This window comes from Capsicum annuum, chromosome 1 (genome assembly GCF_002878395.1).
Source record: "Capsicum annuum cultivar UCD-10X-F1 chromosome 1, UCD10Xv1.1, whole genome shotgun sequence".
In the NCBI taxonomy this organism is placed as follows: Eukaryota; Viridiplantae; Streptophyta; class Magnoliopsida; order Solanales; family Solanaceae; genus Capsicum; species Capsicum annuum.
Genome location: NC_061111.1, coordinates 5,718,503 through 5,738,490, shown reverse-complemented (window position 1 = coordinate 5,738,490; position 19,988 = coordinate 5,718,503). Strand labels below are relative to the sequence as shown.

The window sequence follows — 19,988 nt, the reverse complement described above, 5'->3', positions numbered from 1 at the left end:
ATATATATATATATATATATATATATATATATATATATGAAATTAATGTGTATACGTTATATTATTAAGTAATCACTTAAAATAGTTGGTGTAAATTATTAATCATATTTACGGTAAATTTGCAACTTTAATTTATTGGGCTTAGTAGTGAACCAAATTAACTTGTATTAAAATATAGTCAATTTAGGTAAATTTTGATAGTCGTTTATATAGAATCCCTATTTTAATATATTTATTTCGTAAAATATCAAATTTTAGACTAAATTTGTAGTTATTTTGGTTTATAGAAATTTTTTCTATGCAAGGTATACCTAAATCAACAAGAACTTTAATTAATTAATTTCATATACTTAATATTTCATATAATAAGCAATAATAATTATTTAAGGAAAAAAGTGAAAAAAATAATTTTTTTATTTCAAAATCTTAATGAATGACAAAAGTTTGAATCACTTAGTGGTGTGCGTGCTTTGTACGTGTCTCTCTTGTCAATTAAAAATTTCATTATATCTATATAGCTTGTACCAATAAATCAAAAGAGTCTGTTGTTAAAAATAATGATCACATGTCAGATCTCATAATTTATTCATAATTGGAAAAAGTTACATATAATTAAATTTTAAACAGAATTCATATAGAATCAGAATGACTAACTAATTTCTTATGACGGAATGTAATGATTCAAAGAATTTGTTCAAATTTGTAAATAAGTCAATTTCAAATTATTAATTGTAAATAAGTCAATTTCAAATTATTAATTATAAATGCATCATTATTAACAAAAATCACACACCAAAAAACAAATTAACAATTATCTATCAAGAATACATGATAATTTATTATTTTAAACTTCAAGAACATACTACAATTACAGTCACAAAAAAAAAAAATCTCAATTAACAATTATCTATAAAATATACATGATATTTTTGTAAACATAAAAAAAATATACAAATTTTTGTAGAGTTTACCTCAAATCACAAATAAATTTGTCTCTTCAATTATAACTACCATCAATATTTCAAAAAAAAAAAAAAAACTCAGAAAGTAATTGTCAATCAAGAATACATGATAGATTATTATTGTAAACTTCAAAAATATACTAAAATTTTAAAAAACTTACCTCAAATCGCAAAACAAATTCATCTATTTAATCATAAATACTAATAAGATTTTAATCATAAAGAATATATTAAAAAATTAAAATACTTACCTCAAATCTCAAGTAAATTTATCTCTTCAATCAAAAGATATGTCAAGATTTTACTAAAACACACGCAATTAACAATTATATATCTATAAAATTACATGATGATTTATTTGTTGTAAATTTCAAGAACATACTAAAATTTTAGAAAATTTACCTGAAATCACAAGAAAATTTATCTCTTCAATCAAATAAAATAAACAATAAACTAAACCAAGGAAAATTTATCACATGCTATAAAACAATATTAATATAGCTCAAAGAACTCACTTGATTAGGAACAATCAATTGTATGGAGAACAAAAAAAAAAAATATTAATAAAGTTTAAACCTTTTCTAATATAAATACTATTATAGTAAGTTTTCTACTTATTCTGTTATTATTTTTTCCTTTTAAATCTAAGTTAATTAGGTCTCATCTTTAATATGAATACAATAATAATAGCAAAGATACTACTCCAAAGTTATTACTCGTGTGAAGGAAAAAAAATTGATTTCTAGTTTTGAAAATAGTGCTAATCTTTATAGCGAGTATAACTCTAATAAGATACAATTTTTAAAATTATGATTGACTAAAATTATCTTTTATCATAAATTTAGGATTTTTAATTTAAGAATTTTTTTTTCATATATTTTAAACTCTTGATACCCATATATTTTAGGAGACAATATTATAAATATAATTAAATAATTATTTAAAAAAATAGTAAAAAGACAATTTTATCTAAAAAATTTTTTTTTTTAATAAAGGACAAAAAGTTCAAACGTCATTTATAAGGTCCTTTACATTTTTAATATGATAATAATAATAATAATAATAATAATAATAATAATAATAATAATAATAATTTATTTCTTAAAAGAAATATTTTAAAATAATTTTAGTTGCTTATATAAAAAATAATTAAAAGTATTTTCCTCGATAACAAAAGAAACACTAATACTTTGTGTCTTGTTTCCTAGTTTTAAAGTGCACCTCGGAGAGAGCAGAGTAAGTGTCGGAGAGGCTATGAATTGTGAAATGCTTATTCTTACGTAGGAGATAAAAATGCTGATGTTGTCATATTACGGCCCCGTTTAACCATAAAAATATCTTTTTTTGGAGCTGGAATTAGAGTTAAAGATGAAGTTGGAGTTAGGTGTTCATGGGTCGGTTTGAGGCAGCTATTGGTCAAAATCATAATCAAACCAACTTAGTCAGTTTTTAAATTTCTAAAATCAAATCAAACAAAAAAAATAACTGTCGGTTTGATTCTTATCGTATTAGTTCGGTTTGGTTCGATTTTTTTTTATTTTTTCGATTTATAACTTTAGCTAATGATAAAAGTTGAAAACTAAAAAAAATAAATTCAATCTAACATATGAGATGTTAACCGAGTGTTGTATCTCAGCCTTGAAACTAAGATGTCAACTGAGTGTTATACTTCGGCAAAATTATGAACAACACCATATGAATGCTTCTAAAAAAATATTTTAAAACTACATTTAACGGAATGATATGATAAACCCCCAAAAGATGAACACATAAACTTCTTGCTCAACAAGGTTAAAAAGAAAGTTAAAATTAATGGTTGTCTATATTCAAATGAATCTCAACTATAAATTTCAATATACAACAAGATATTATTTTCACAATTAGTATAATTTGTCATTCAAAGTGCAAAATTCACTTGGAATCTCATAAAGTACTATCAACTAGATGAAGAAAAGACTTAATGTGTTACGACTAAAGTTAAATCATGATTAAAATATAAAATGTAACAAATATTTATATTGTATTTATGAATAATACATAAATAATTATAATATATATATATATATATATATATTTATCGGTTCGGTTTGGTTATTTTGTCGGTTATTTTAGAGTAAAACCAAACCAAATTAGTATCAGTTTTTAAAAATTCAAAACCAAACCAAATCAAACCTAACCAAATATCGGTTTGATCAATTTGGTTTGGATCGTGGTTCGGTTTGGTTAAAAATCAAACCACGAACACCCTTAGTTGGAGTTGTGTTTAGCTATGAATATAAATTAAAGTTGTTTTTGAAATCTTACGAAAAAAGTATGAGTGAAAAAAGTGAAAACAAGTAAAACTTATTTTCACTTTTCCAAATAATTTTTTGAAATTGGAGTTGAAAAATTCATGACCAAACGCACCATGTTTTCACTTTTTTCACTAAAGTAAAATAATTTTTCAAAAAAAAAAAATTCCTATGATCAAATGGCTACTTAAGATTTAAGACCATGGCGGATTTAACACAGAGTTGCAAATTATGGGAATTTTTTTTTTTTTTTTTTTTTTTCAGAAAGCATCATAATATAAGTAGTTATGATAAAGCTAGCAAGAAAATGTATTGGCCTTGAACTATTATTACAAATATAATAATATTTGAAAAATATTAGTCCCTAATTTCATTTTTGTCTAATTCTGACAAACAAAGGGAAACTATTCATTCTTCGAAAAGACGATTCACATTCATCTTTCGATCCTCTTTAGCTATCAAATCGACTACCTTGTTCAGCAGCCTTGGCTCATGCATCAACGATGGACATGGACTCCCTAATTCGTGGAGAAGATCTTCACATGCTAAGGTTAAATTAAAATTATTTTCAGAATTTTATGTAATATGTTTATTACCACTAAAGAGTCAGTAGCAATTTTCAATTGGGTGATTTGCAATTTATCAGTCAAGTGAAGTTCATAATATACTAACACTAATAGTAACGTTTCAAATATTTTTACACAAGATAAATCAATCGTTTTCGTAGGAGTCCGCAACATAATTTATTACAGCATCCATTTTAATGCTCTTTCAAAAAACTTTAACATGATGACATAAGAGAAAGATGTGGGAAATTCTTAATATAATATGAAAAATAAGTATGGATAAAATTAGATCTATATTTTAAAATTATCCTCTCAATATAGAATTTTTATTAACTAGTCAAGTCCAGAATTAGATAGTAGAATCTAGGGTAGTAGTACAGTATCAAATAATTCGATTTTATTTTTGCAAGTACTTATCCTTTTGTAGAAATGTTAAATCGTTAAAAAATTATTAAGGTATCAATTAATCAATTATGATCGTTATCAATTTAACAATGAACTAAACTAAACTAAACCCTAATTTACTTTGTTTTTAAATTCCTCTTTTTTTGCTCTTCAAATCATTTCGCGAAATCTCTCCCTTAAATCATACCAATCAAAACATTGCTCGCACAATGTTTCACAATCTCAAACACCATATAAATTTCTTCTTTGAAAGACTTTCCATATATAGGTAAAATAGTTCTTATTAAAGCTCTTCAGATGAAACTAAACACTTTTGAAAGTAATAAGAGGCTTCAAATGAACTTCCAAAGTTGTTGGTTCTACGGATTTGGTGTTATGTTTTGATTATAAAGGAGGTAATGTAATGTCCACTCTTTAATTTGGAGTACAATTGTTTGGTAGTATATTGTTTCCACATCCATGTATCTTTTCGGGGCTTGATATATAAGGAAATTTATTTAGCCATATCTATCTAAAAGTCATTAAAAAGAGAATAAAGTAAATTTCAATCCTATTCTCGTACACCTTGCTTCATCAAATCAGCTGCAAGCTTTAACAAGACAGTAAGAACCGGATAAAGTCACGGAGTACTGAGCAAAGCTCCCGCTCACAAAGAAACTAGAGCTTTCAACATAACTTGCATTGTCCTTAATTAGACAGCTATGGGTACATATGGACATGTTTTAGAGTATCTCATCTCATCCATGCAAATTTTGAGTAGTGACATAATCATGCCATATTTGGCATATTATATTTATCAAACTTTTCTTAATAGGGCCCTGCAGTATGTTTCTGGCTAATGGGATAGAAGAATGTAGAAGAAAGAAGTTATTCCATTGTGTATCGATACGCGTCAATGATCAAGTTGAGCTGAATCTAAAAGGGTCAAAATAGATTGAGTTAGCGGATTAATAATCCATTCAAAAATTGAGTTAAAATATGAGGTCATAATTTATAACCAACTCATGAATTCTTACTCAATTTTAATTGTTTTATTTATTTATTTTTAGTATCTAAATAATTTTATTGTTATTTTTAAATTATGAATGTCCCTTTGAATATTTTGTTAAGATACCTCATTAATTAATTTGTGCTACATATCAACCTTATTTTTTATAGGTTGAAATAGGTTTTACTAAAAAGGCTAGCTAGATATATGTAATATATAATGTGGACCTGCAATTCTGTAGTTGCAGCTCAATCTAATTTTTATTATACTAGTAATTATTATGGAATTCAGTTTATATTAATTATAATTTGTACCACTGTCATAGTTTTAGGGCAGTGTCTGTAAACTCCATTTGTCTGATTTAAGTTATTGTAATTAATGTAATCTTATTAAATTTGGGTCAACGACCTTTTAAGAAACTTGAATTTGTTCATTCATTACTTGCTAAATTTCACTATTTTTTCCAAAAGAGAAACATGAGACTCAAACAGTCAAGAACTAAATAAAAGTTTTATAAAGTTTTTTAATCTTTCCTCAGTTTTGTGAACTCCTCTTTTCTTGTCTTATATATTTTTGAGTAGGGCTGTGTTGGTTGCAAGAGATGTGAATTTGTTGTTTAATAGAATTTTTGAGCGACTGAATTTTATTTATGACGTAAAACAATTCAAAATATGGGTCTAATTTGTTAATACATTTGAAAAAAATTCTACTTAAATTCACTTAAAAAGGTTGCTTGCAGTCCCCGCCCCCCTCACCCCCACCCCACCCCACACACATAATTAGGGGTGTGCATCGGTCGGTTTGGTTTTACTTGTTATTGGTTCGGTTTATCGGTTTTCGATTTTTAAATATGTAATACCAATAACCAACCAATAAGATATTTTCTTATCTGTTTCGGTTTATCGTTTTTTGGTTCTTAACGGTTTGATTTTCGGTTTAATCAATAAGAAAATACTTATAAAATAGAAATAGCAACAACTAATATAAAAAAATGAAATCTTAATTACCGCCAAAACCTACGCAATGCATTTTAGTGTACAAGAACCTTCAAATTTGAACTGAATGTTAGTTAGGAAAAAAATTGAATCCTAATTGTTGGAAGCTTTAAATAGGGTTGTGCAGAAACCGAACCGACCGATAAACCGAACCGATAAAAATGTTATTAGGTTATTGGTATTGGGTTATCGGGTTAACGGTTTTTTATTGGTTTTATAAAAAATTTTATTGGGTAAACGGTTTGGTATCGGTTTTAGCTTATACACTAAGTTATTGTTTTATCCCTATTTATGTTATATATTTAAATCTATCTCTTTATCTATCTATCTATCTATCTATCTATCTATCTATCTATCTATCTCTCTCTATATATATGCGTGTACGTATATAGATTATATGCACTACTAATTTATAATTCAGTGATTCACAAAGTATTAACCTATTCAGGGTAACAAAGGCACAATATAAAGTTCGGCTATTATCGTAATAAAAAACTTGAAGCATTTATAGCTTCCAACAATTAGGATTCAATTTTTTTCCTAACTAACATTCAGTTCAAATTCGAAGATTCTTGTAAACTAAAATGCATTGCGTAGGTTTTGGCGGTAATTAAGATTTCATTTTTTTATGTTAGTTGTTACTATTTCTATTTTATAAGTATTTTCTTATTGGTTAAACCGAAAACCGAATCGTTAAAGACCAAAAACCGATAAACCGAAACCGATAAGAAAATATCTTATTGGTGGTTATTGGTTTTACATATTTAAAAACCAAAAATCAATAAACCGAACCAATAACACATAAAATCGAACCGAACCGATGCACACCCCTAGCTTTAAATGCTTCAAGCTTTTCATTACGATAATAGCCGAACTTTATATTGGACCTTTGTTGCCCTGAATAGGTTAATACTTTGTGAATCACTGAATTGTGAATTAATAGTGTATATGATTTATATACATACACATCTCTCTCTCTATATATAGAGAGAGAGATAAAGAGAGAGATTTATATATATAACATAAATAGGGATAAAACAATAACTTAGTGTATCTTTATTGGGTTATTAGTTTAACCGATAACCCAATAAGCTAAAACCGATACCGAACCGTTTACCTAATAAATTTTTTTATAAAACCAATAAAAAATTATTAACCCGATAACCCAATAACATTTTTATCGGTTTGATTTATCAGTCGATTTGATTTTTGCACAGCCCTACAAACGACCCCTAAAAATATAGTCCTAAGGTGTTAAAAACGTGGCTGTAAAAGGGATACTATAAATGTGGCTTTTTATCATAGAAAAGGCCACACATTTTGCACATTGTAGCCTTTGCCTCGTGGATGAATGAAGAGTTAATTATGTATCTCAATAAGTTTAAAATTGAAAAAAGTATATCGGGAGCTAATTATGTCTTTCTACAAAGGGAAAAATATATTTTCGTTGGATGCATTATGTATTTCGACAGACACAAATTTTTTTAAAAAATGTATCGAAAACTAATTATATATCTTTATAAAAGAAACAATGTATTTTCGTTGGATGTATTGGGAGCTAATTATGTATCTCGATAGATTCAGAATTGAGACTTTTAATAATTATGTAAAATATCAAAATTTCCTGTAATTAAACTCTAAGCTATCGAGATTTACATTGTTTTCCTTGTAACTAGGGGTGGGCATGGTATGGTATGGTACGGTATTTGAAACTTCGATATTCGGTTTTTAAAAACATTATACCATTACCATACCATATTAATTCAGCATGGTTCGGTATTTTGACGTATGATAATTGATAACCATAGTTTGTTTAACTTTGACAATATATACTCGTATACTAGAGTATTATTACTTCGACTTTTCAAAAGCATGTCTTAATTGTATCATAAAAATGCATTACACATGTAGAAATATTAAAAAAGAAGTACAAACAATTTCTTTTATTAGTCAATTACACCAAAAAGATATTTCAATCAAAATAGAGTAGCGAAAGTTTAAAAGTTTAAACATTTTTTTACTAATATTAAGTACTTTTTTTTTTTGTATATATATATATATATATATATATATATATATATATATATATATATATATATAAGTTACTTATGTAACTATATATACTTCAATATGGTATTCAGTATTTCGGCATGTCATTTGTAAATACCGTATACCAATTTTTTTTTTTAAATATATACCATATATTATAATACAAAAAACCTCAGTATCAAAAATTTTGATTTGGTATGGTAATTTGGTATATACCATACCCTACCATACCATGCCCACCCCTACTTGTAACGAAACAAATTGGGCCGGAGCCCATCAAAGAATTAGGCTTGAATTTGTGGACTTCAATGTTTTATTTTAGCCCAAATGAATGAGATATTATGATGTCATAATTGGGCCTTGATATTATCATCAAAATGATAAGAATGAAGATATCTTCCTCAACAATAGATAGATTACTAGCAAGCAGGGCAGGGAAGGTAAGGTGGAGAAGAGAAGCTTAAGAAGAACAAGGTAAAACAACACCTTCAATTTCACTCTTCCTTTCTATAAAGTAGAAAACTTTACAAAGTCTACCCTTTATACTGATGGTGGAAGTGAGAGTTCAGTTTTGCTTTTTGATGTGCTTTGTTCACCATGTGTTTGACAAAATGTCTCTATCAATGTTTTCTATTTTCTTGGTGTTTACCAATTGCGAAGTTTGTGCTGTATGATTAGTAAGAAGAGTTTCAGGTTCTGTGGATTGTGCTTTACTGCAGTAAAAGGCATTCGTTATTCCTTGTATTGCTCTTCAAGAGTGCACAAATACAACTTTTTTCTTAAAAAGGGCAGCCCGGTGCACTAAAGCTCCCGCTATGTGCAGGGTCCGGGGAAGGGGCCTACCACAACGGTGTATTGTATGCAGCCTTACCTTGCATTTCTGCGCCAGTCTGTTTCCAAGGCTTGAACATGTGACCTCCTGATTGCATGGGAACAACTTTACCGTTTACTCCAAGGCTCTCCTTTAACTTTTTTATAAAGAAAATAAATAAAACAAACATTTCTTTAATGCATATGGCCTTGAAAGACGTGTTTTTTAGTTGTTGACAACCAAGACAAAGACGATAGGTCGTGTTTTTCCATCCGTTCAGCCTTGGTGGATAGAGTTGTTTGATACCTCTTCGTGGGAGTCCCCATGGAACTAGTCAAGGTGCACACAAGTTGGTCCAGACGCCAGAATTATAAAATTAAATACATATTACTTTTTAGTATAGGAATGATATGGCTTGGAAGAACTATGTTTAGTTAGGGAGTAGAGGACGTCACTCGGCACCTAAGGTGGATTCAAGCTTAGGATCTATTGTTGAATGGAGCCGAATGGATATAGAGCATTCATATAAGTTATAACACACACGTACTAGTTGTAATTGAGGCATAGTTGATAGATTAATTGATTTAGTCATGTTTGACATGCTGCTAATTATCTTTGCTTTCTATATTAGTTTGATTTGTTTCTTTTCATCGAAGAGAGATATTACAGCCAAAAAGAGGCATACCTCTGTCACTGCATTCTTCAATTTCTATTGAAGATAAATGCTGATATGCTAAATCTTAATTTTACATATTGTAGATCCTACATTGGTGTGTATGTTTGATATTTTAATGTTCTTGTTGCAGATTAATCGTTCATGATAGTACACTGCTTTCTTAAGAGGATTTTGGCTTTATAAATAGTAATATCAAGTTTGACTTGTTCCATGAGATAGCAACTGGGAAAGAAGTGCTGGAAGAACCATGCCTGCTTTAGTACTAACCAGGGCCCTCTTGTTAATTGGGGATTCTTTAGCTTTCAGAAAAGTTTCACAGTTTACACGGATAGCTCCATCTCAAGGTCAAGGCAATGTTCGCTTTTTAAGTGGCAGTGGATCCCTCACTCTAGCTAGCCTTGGATTGAAGAATGAAGTTAAGACAGTAAGTGCAAATGAGAAAAACAAGCTCGAGCAGGGCATTTCAACGGTTGAGTTCCCCAAGAGCAGAGAGAAGAAAAGAGTTAGTGGCAGTAAAACAGGATTTGTTAGGGAGAAAAACCCAGTAGATATAAGCACCGCGCCATTTTCTGCGAAGTCATTTTCAGAGCTTGGCCTTCCACCTTTGTTGGTCGAAAGTCTTGAGAAGGAAGGCTTTACAATTCCGACTGATGTTCAGGCTGCTGCAGTGCCAACTGTTCTTAATAATCATGATGTTGTGATTCAGTCCTATACAGGTTCAGGAAAAACATTAGCTTATCTTCTTCCCATACTATCTCGAGTAGGTCCGTTGAGGGGAGAAAGTTTAAATGGCCATGAAACTGGGAAAAAAATTGACATCGAAGCAGTTGTAGTAGCTCCTTCAAGGGAACTCGGCATGCAGATTGTCAGGGAAGTTGAAAAGATATTAGGACCAGCAAATAAGAAACTAGTCCAGCAGCTTGTAGGGGGTGCAAACCGATCGAGACAGGAGGAAGCTTTGAAGAAGAACAAGCCCGCGATCGTAGTGGGAACACCTGGGCGGATAGCAGAGATTAGTGCAGCTGGAAAGCTTCCTACCCATGGTTGTCGTTACTTGGTATTGGATGAAGTTGATCAGCTCCTTGCTTTCAGTTTCCGGGAGGACATGAAGCGGATATTAGACCATGTGGGGAGAAGACCTGGTGCAGGGGGGAGAGAGTCAAATAGTCCACTTCTCAAGAGAGCTGCGCGTCAGACTATCATGGTCTCTGCAACAGTGCCCTTTTCAGTTATAAGAGCAGCAAGAAGTTGGGGTTGTGATCCACTTCTCATCCAAGCCAATAAAGTTGTCCCACTCGAGTCCGTCACTCCTTCCGTACCTGTTAATATATCAGGAACGTCTTCTACTACTAGTTCAAGCTCGAATGTACAAGTAATGCCTGATGTTCGGAGCTTACCCCCCAATTTGCAGCATTATTACACTATTAGTAGGATTCAGCACAAGGTTGATACGTTAAGAAGGTGTGTGCATGCTCTGGATGCCAAGTGTGTAATAGCTTTTATGAACCACACAAAACAACTGAAAGATGCTGTCTTCAAACTAGAAGCTCGTGGTATGAAAGCTGCAGAGTTACATGGTGATCTCAGCAAACTTGTAAGATCGACAATCTTAAAGAAGTTCAGAAATGGGGAGGTTAGGGTGCTGCTAACAAATGAGCTTTCAGCTAGAGGCTTGGATTTACCTGAATGTGATCTTGTGGTTAATCTGGGGTTACCTACTGACTCAGTTCACTATGCACATCGAGCTGGTCGTACGGGCAGGCTTGGCCGCAAGGGCACAGTAGTAACCATATGTGAAGAGCCAGAAGTCTTTGTTGTAAAAAAGCTACAGAAGCAGCTTTCCCTCTCCATCCAGGCTTGTGAATTTTCTGAGGGAAATCTTGTCACTGTAGAAGATTAAACTACGTAGCACATGCTTCTGTAAAATTTTTACAAGACCATTCACTAAAGACAACTGGAATTCGTTTACTAATGGTGAGAGCTGAAAACGTTGTTTCTTGCCATTAACATGCCAATTCAGATGCGATTTTGTCTTCTAAAGAATGTGCCGAGGCAGTCTACATTGGATCTGAATATCTGATGGTATTGTGAACGTGTTGCTTGCTTCAACCTCTACTTATTTAGAATCATATATGCAAGTCATCTGAGAAAAATGTTATTTAAGATCTGCTGAATATAAATAAATAGATGTAGAAGATGTGAATTAATGTTCTTAATGTTGAATTGGTGACAACTGCAGGTTTTTAACTGAACCTACTTCTTTGTTCATGAAGGAAGGTTGAAAATTTTGGTATATGGAGTGGCTAGTGTTTTGTAGTATTTATAATTTTGTTCCTGACTAAGAGAAGATAATACTCCTGTTGATCTATTATATCCATGGCATTAGTGGAAGTAGTAAAGCATTTTTTATAGAAAGAGAATTGTAAATTGTTACTTTGAAGCAAGGAAATTCAAACTAGTTTGTTACTACTTATACTGTTTTTTCACCAACACAATGGCACAACATTAATAATGTATATGGATATTTCTACCTAAATTTTCTCTTCTTTGCTATAAACTTCCAAACCCCTCTTCTTATTGTTATCAGCTTCTACCAGACCATTAGTGTAGTCGAGGATAGTTGGTATATGCCACCCAATTGCTACTTGTGATGCTTCAATTATGTCTCATTTTACGCTATGTTTGCTTTGTCAATCCTGGAGATGAAGTCTATGTTCAATTCCCGGTGCATCACCATATGATCCTTTTGCACAGCTTGTAGCCTGATAAGAGTGCAGAGATTGCAAGGACCACGTAAGCAATAAATGACATGCAAACAGCAATAATAGCTGCCTTCCAGAGAGTGGTATGGCCGTCCATCTGTTGAATAACTTGTATAGTTACTGAAGAAGAGGACACAAGGAGGTAACCTGCCAACTGTTAAACATTCTGCTTTAGAGAATTAAGTTTTCGAAAGCTTTATCTGCAGTGAATGAGGAGGAGAACTAGAGAAAAGCATTCAGAAAAATTGAAATTTAGGCTGCTAGATAGTCAATGCTTCTATTCCTGTTTCTTTCGTTCTTGGATAAAGATAAAGATGATGCCTATTTCTTGCCATTAGTGTTCGACATAAAGTTTTACTGTTAGTGGTTAATAGAGCATAGATTCTTTATGATACATCGGGTGACATCCAGAGAGAGAGAGGAGTAAATTCTTGGTACTAGTTCTAACTAAAGGTGGGGGTGCTACCATTTCTGTGGTCATAGTTATATGTGAAACACCGAGCCAACTTCTTTTAGGTTGTGAACTTGGAGAAAATCTCAAGCTAATTAAAGTTCAATTAGTACCTGATCGAGTATGAAACTGAGATAGTCGGAGGTCCTATCGGAGATCAAGACCCCTCCATAAGCAATGTCACAAACTCTCTTGAAGAGTTGAAAGGCCGAGTAGATAAAAGCTAATATGCTTACTGTGAAGCAGTACCTGCAGTAGTGTAAAAACAGCTCTCAAAACCATAGGACTGATTGTGTTACTCTTAATTCAACCAGCTTGGTAGTGGTTCTTACATTAATTGTGGGTTATCCCGTAATCTGGAAATCCCTCGTTTGGTCCGTGTTGGTGATGGTACAGCTAACGAAAGAGCAGAGATGAAAGAGAACAGGAGTGCAAGTGACCTTAGGGTAATATCATATGTATATAGAGAAGGCCTTGATCTCAACCTTGTCGATGCCACTGAGAACGCATATGGTGATGGCGTTGGCAAAGGTGGTTGTGCAGCAGGAGAGTGTGGAGTTGATGAAGAAGGAGAAGCACCAGATAACATTCTCTGAGCAATCACCATCACATTACTTTCTTCTTTCATAGTGCTCTCCTTTTTCCTACTTCTTAGCAAATGATTTTACTTAAAAGAGCAACTTGTTTTAATTGTAAATTGATCAATAGCAAGAAAGAACAAAGTCTGAGATTGTTATGCAGCCAATTGAGCAAATTTGCATGTTACACACTGATAATTGGCTGGTGATAAGTCGTTTCAAGGACAGGATAGTTGGTTACCAACTTCTGGAAGTAGGTGACAAAGGGATGTGTCTTAAGTCAACCATATACCATCTGAAGTGGAGCCATGGAGTACCTGATCAAGTTGCTACCATGTAATCAGAAGGTCATGGATTCTAACTGTGGAAACGGAAACAACCTCTAGCACAAAAAATGTAGGGTAAGATCGCATACAATATACCCTTGTGGTCCAGTCCATCCCCAGACCCTGCCATGGCGGAAGATTTAATGCCCCGGGCTGCCCTTTTTAGCCATATACCATCTCTTCACATTTCTAAGGATATGTAAAAAGTCAACTCCAGACCATATCTTCATCAACAATGGAAGTAGAGAATTGGAGACATTTGAAGGGCATCACTCAATAGTTTGCACTGAGCCATTGGCAATCAGGATGTGGGACTTCTAGCTTCAAAGTTCAATCGATGCCTATGTTAAGATAACCCTCAAGACAACTCAAAATCTTGTGCCCACAGATGGGAATGATTTGGGAAAGACATTACAACCTAATTCATGTTCATATTACCAGAAGAGTTGTAATTTATGCATGTCGCGCCAAAACATAAAACTCAACGCAGCTATTATCACCTTCAGTAGTAGCATAATAGACCAGATCCTTTATTCTTTTCGAATGAAATTACAATCAGTAAAGAAATTTGGCTGAAGGGATCATTAAAGCATTAGGGAAAACAAGAACAGGATTCACCAGCACACAACCATGAACAGCTATTATGCAGCTAATTGTTGAACAATTTAGTCTTAGGATACATTTATGTTTGCATAAAATGTAAAGTACTAGGATGTCGACTCTAGTTTTGTCCTCCCAAGTGCTACTTTGTATTATTTAACATTTCAAGGCTTTGATTGGTAACCCCAAGGATTTTGGCTTGCCCATTTCCACTGGTCCCTGCACATCTCATTTATACCATATTTTGCCCTGAAAAAAGGTAAAAATGATTTGATCTCAGCATTGATACATCTCTTTGAACTGGTGGAACGAAAGACCAATGCAAGAATATTAATAGGGGGAGAGAGGAGGGGGGGAAGCACGGCGCAAGCAACAGTTGCTCCAAGGATAGAAAAATAACCATTTACTACTTACTTCCAACCGAGTTCCTTCTCAGCCTTTTCGGTTGATGCATAAACAGCAGTGGCATCACCTGGTCGTCTTGGACACATTTTGAGTGGGATTTTCTGAAAGCAAAAAAAATATTAGTACAGCAGAGGACGAGCTTGTTGCCTTGTTCAAATAATTCAAATGCTCTTGAGGTGCGTTTTAGCATGTTAAACGTGTTTTATATATTCGTTAAGAGACCTTTCCGGACACTTTTTCAAAAGCAGCAACCATCTCCAGGACAGATTTCCCTTTCCCAGTACCCAAATTGTAGGCAACGCAACCTAATGCAAGCCATTAAAGAGAAGAACAAATGTCACACAAGATGCTACCTTTAATAGAAAAATATGAAATAGCAAATCATTCGACGAAAGTGTATCATTTATCTTGAACACGGCACAAAAGAATCCAGATCTTAACTTTGCTTTGGAAAGGATTACTTACCTATATCATTTTGCCGTAGAAGCCTCTGAAGTGCAACAACATGACCGTCCGCCAAATCCATAACATGGATATAGTCTCGTATCTAGTGAGCAATAGATTATAAATCGTTTATCAGTCCAAGTATGAACGAAATATGTTGAAGGTAGCAAAGTTCATGCCAAGAATCTTCTTGGATTTTCTACTGTATTTCTGTCTATTTTATTCAATATATATCACAGTTCAACAAGTAGTTCCAGCTAGTAAAAGTTTTGCTCACCCTTCATTTTCTTCTGCTTTCGCATGAAAGATAATCGGATGGTTAATTATAGTCTTCCAATTTCTTTCTTTTATTTTCTCATACAAAAGAAGCAATACACGCAAAAGGTCAGCCAACAAAACCTACCGCGGTACCATCAGGTGTAGGGTAGTCGGTTCCATATACGTTCAACTCCGGCAATCTACCAACAGCTACTTGCTGAATGTAAGGCATAAGATTGTTGGGAATGCCCTTTGGATCTTCTCCAAGTTTGCCACTTTCATGAGCTCCTACTGGGTTGAAATATCTCAACAGTATGATATTCCAATCTTGATCTGCCTTCTGAATATCCCGAGCAATATCTTCAAGAAAGAGCTAATTAATTAAACGAAACAAAGGTTAGTTACGTAATTTACAGAATGAGATAATATCGCACGAACAATCTCTGCTCACTACAAAAATAAGAGACCACTATTGACAATACAAACCTTTGTTCGACCATAAGGATTCATAGCCTTCAATTCAAAATCCTCCACACACGGGATCTTTTCAGGCTGACCATAAACTGTTGCAGATGAAGAAAAAACCAACTGCAGTTTCACACAATCAGATTCAAAAGTTATCAATTGACGAACCGACTCAATACCCTCCTATGAATTCAACAATATTTCACATCCGGAACAAACGAACCCCATTTCGCCCCCTAGCTACGCAAAGGCTAAATGAGATCTTGAAAGAAGCTCATATTTACTATTTTCCTTCAAATCCTACCAAAACTACAAGTACGGGGTAGCAAAGATCATGAACACTACAGATTCCAACTTTCCCTGAATGCATAACGTACTTCGGCAATTCATATATAAGTGAAACAAAAAATATATCGAAAGACATACCTTCTTACAATTATACTTGGTCATGACCGAATACAAAGTTATAGATCCAATCAGATTGTTCTCAAAATAAAGAAAGGGATGAGCAACACTCTCTCCAACAGCCTTAAGTCCAGCAAAATGGACCACAGCAGCAAACCTATTTCCATATATATCACCACACAGTGAATATCAAGACACACCATAGTAGTGCATTCAAAGGAAACAATATAATTTGAAGTAAGAGATTTGCATACTTCTTTTTAGAAAATAACTTCTCCAAGTCATCTTTATTTCTGATATCACCCTGCCATCAAGAAACAAATAAGGTAAAATCCCAATTCCCAAAGCAAGTGGAAATTCCAATTTTAGTACTATTGTGTATTTTTAAGGTATGTATGTAAGATCAACATTCATGACAAAACCAAAATTACCCTTTTCTTAAATAGTAGGATTAAACAGACCAAGTTGCAAAATCCAACAGCAAATTAAAAGGCAAAAATGGCATACAAATAGCAGCAAGCACTTATCAAGATTTTCTTTTTTTATTAGTACCTGTTTTAAGAAGATGATAACAACATGATACAGACAAAAGTACCCCCCTCAACCTCCAACCACCTACAATCACCCCAACCCAACCCACCCCAAAGAATAAAACAAATCCTTAAATGTAGGAGCCTCTTAACATTCAATGGCTACAAAAATCTAACCTAAACATATGATCATATGAAGAAAAAATTTATCCATAATTCTCCTACATAACCAAAAGGAATAGTTCTTGTGAATTTGTCAAGCCCAGATATATACAAAATTCTTCATTTTTCTTTCATTTCCTTCCCTTTTTAGTACTTAGTACTATTGTGTGTTTAAAATATGTAAGACCAGTATTTTAGGCACAACCAAAATTACCCTTTTCCTACACAGTAGGATTAGACAGACCTAGTTGCAAACTTCCAAGCAAATTTAAAAGACAAATGGCATACAAATAGCAACAAACACTTATCAAGATTCTTTTTTTTTTTTTAAATTATCTATAAAGAAAAATCAAGATTACCTTTTACAATAAGATGAAAACAGCATGAAGCAAGGCACTGAACCCCCCACCCCCACCCCCCAAAAAGTAAAGCAGATCAATATTACCCAAATATTACAAGCTGGGCAGAGCCTCCCAAGCCCCCACTCATGGAATTACACTCGGTTATTTTGACTTAAAAACACTTAAAATAATTCAATCAAAACAAACTTTAAATGTAGGAGGCCTTAAACAGTCAATAACAACAAAATGTTAGCTTAAACACATGATCAACTCAAAAAAAAATTGAGCCATAATTCTCCTACAAAAGGAATAATTCTTGTCAACCCCCACCCCCACCTCCACCCCAATCCCCGTTTTTTTTGGTTATCAAGAAAAAGGGTGTTCTTTTCTTTGATCAAAAAGAACATGCAAAAAAGTAAGTATTAAAAATGTACTCACAAACACACACACCATTTTTCTAGGAAAAGAACTTACCAAATGGAATTCAAGGAATAATTCTTGTGAACTTGTCAAGTCCATAAACATAAAAAATTCTCTCTCTCTCACACACACACCATTTTTCTTTCAGAAAAAGATTGTTGGCTTTGATAAAGAACACTATCAAGAAGTTAAAAAAAAAAAAGGACATACCAAATGGAATTCAAGATTCTGTGAAAGCTGAGGCCCAACTAATTCTCTAACTCTATCAACAGCTTCTTCAACAGAATTATGAAAGTTATCAATGATTGTAACCTTAAACCCTTCATTCAGTAGCTGCACCACTGTGTGTGTTCCAATGAAACCAGCTCCACCAGTCACCAATATATTTTCTTGATGTTCAACACCCATTTTACAATATAGAAAAAAAGATTGAATCTTTATTGTATCAAGAAGCAGTTTTTGTGAAGAAAAACCAAAAGGGGTGGAGGACGGGGGCGTGGGGGTTGGTAGTAGCTAGTAGTAAGAAGAAGATACGTGGAGGAAAAGGGAAGGGGGTATATATAGGAAAAGAGTTTGAGCAAATCAAGACTATATTGGAAAAGTGGATAAGCAATGAGGTTAATTAAGGAAAAAGCATGAAGTGTTTTTTTTTTGAGGGTGGGCGGGGGTTTGTGGATTCTTGGAAGAAGATAGGAGAATTTCATGGAATTTTGGATTTTTTTTTATTTTTAATCCGGTATTCAATACTCGCATTGAAATCCGATTAATTTGAATTTACCTCGAGTAGAACTCCATTCAGGAATAACATTCTCTAGCAAGAATTTTTTCATACCCAGAACTCAAATCTGAACCCTTTAATTAGTGGAGGAACAGTTCTATCCACTGCACCACATCCTTTGATGGTTGAAAATCTAATTATGTCGAGAGAAATTACTCCAAACTTTTATTTTAGTTGGTCCTCAAAATATTTGCTTTTACTTTAAGTTAGTTGTATTATTTATGAAATTACAAAAAAATTATTATATATTTTGAATATTATTCCTTTTATTAATGATTAGCTGACTGTATAAAATATATGTATTTAAATTTATATATTTTAAAAAATAATTTAGTAAAATAAGCTTCTAATAAATACCTTCTTTTTAAAGAGATTGTTAAGTCTAATAAGTTACTACAATATTTTTTAATTGGAGAGTTAACACTCTACTCTCCATTATAAATAAGCGATTCTTTTAACTTAGACATTAATTCTTTTAATTTGAATTCATCACTAGAAAATAAAGAGTATCTTTAATAATATATTGCAGAAAAGGTAACTCAATATTCCGTCCATTTCATATTAATAGTTCGTGTTATTATGAACACATATCTCAAATTACTTGTCCATTTATTAATTTTAAATAAAATTAATTAAAGGATTTCCACTTTACTCATATAACTGATTCTTATTTTTGGGAAAAAAAGTTTCTTAAAAGGTATGATTTCTTTAAGAGGTGTGTAATAAAAAAAAAATTAATATAAATAAAGAGTGTAGATTTTTTAATTATGTAAAATTCTCTTAAATATTGTTTATAATTTCTTCAATTATCAAAAACATTTACTTTTTTTTTTTTTTAAAAAAAAAGAAAGATAAAAACATCACTTACTTTGTACCAGAAGAAAAGTAGTATAAAGGGGGTGGGGGGCATTCTTGGAAAAAGAATTGGGATGAGATGAGAATTTTATGGAAGTTTTAAAGGTTATGATTTTATGATGATTTAAAAAATTTATTAATGGAATTAATCGATAACTTGATAATAATCGTATTAAATTATAGTAATTGTTATGATATATATTAATTATAGTGAATGTCTATCAAAATTTATTTGATGTCTATGTGTGAAACTAGGAACAAATTCATAGAAGGGCTTCCTTCATTGTAAATTATCCCTCAAAAAAAGAAATAAGAATCATTCTCTCTATTCTCTGTATTCTCTCTACTCTTCTTCTTGTTCTTTATTATTTTATAATGCCTAGCTGATTCTAATTTGAATTCGTTGCGCCCTTTTTTCCTATTTTAATATAATGATTTCAATAAAGTAAAAGAAGGGCAGTGGTA

At 32.2% G+C, this 19,988-nt stretch overlaps 3 protein-coding genes across 3 annotated transcripts; 1 reads left to right on the top strand and 2 right to left on the bottom strand.

Moving 5' to 3' along the window:
* Positions 1-8,595: 8,595 nt before the first annotated feature.
* LOC107865553 (DEAD-box ATP-dependent RNA helicase 47, mitochondrial) lies at positions 8,596-12,062 on the top strand. The gene is made up of 2 exons (XM_016711800.2): positions 8,596-8,730; positions 9,874-12,062. Exon 2 carries the CDS (start codon positions 9,991-9,993, stop codon positions 11,641-11,643), a length of 1,653 nt encoding a protein of 550 aa, XP_016567286.1. The 5' UTR covers positions 8,596-8,730; positions 9,874-9,990; the 3' UTR covers positions 11,644-12,062.
* Positions 12,063-12,133: 71 nt separating this feature from the next.
* LOC107865572 (CASP-like protein 4A4) lies at positions 12,134-14,234 on the bottom strand. The gene is made up of 3 exons (XM_016711813.2): positions 13,289-14,234; positions 13,070-13,205; positions 12,134-12,659 (listed from the first exon to the last, which is right to left on the bottom strand). The coding sequence occupies exons 1-3, from the start codon at positions 13,582-13,584 to the stop codon at positions 12,474-12,476; spliced, it is 618 nt and encodes a 205-aa protein (XP_016567299.1). The 5' UTR covers positions 13,585-14,234; the 3' UTR covers positions 12,134-12,473.
* A 135-nt stretch (positions 14,235-14,369) lies between these two features.
* On the bottom strand, positions 14,370-18,589 carry LOC107865562 (bifunctional UDP-glucose 4-epimerase and UDP-xylose 4-epimerase 1). The gene is made up of 9 exons (XM_016711806.2): positions 18,101-18,589; positions 16,692-16,741; positions 16,459-16,594; positions 16,054-16,155; positions 15,713-15,940; positions 15,331-15,412; positions 15,088-15,170; positions 14,875-14,966; positions 14,370-14,709 (listed from the first exon to the last, which is right to left on the bottom strand). The coding sequence occupies exons 1-9, from the start codon at positions 18,296-18,298 to the stop codon at positions 14,625-14,627; spliced, it is 1,056 nt and encodes a 351-aa protein (XP_016567292.1). The 5' UTR covers positions 18,299-18,589; the 3' UTR covers positions 14,370-14,624.
* Positions 18,590-19,988: the final 1,399 nt, after the last annotated feature.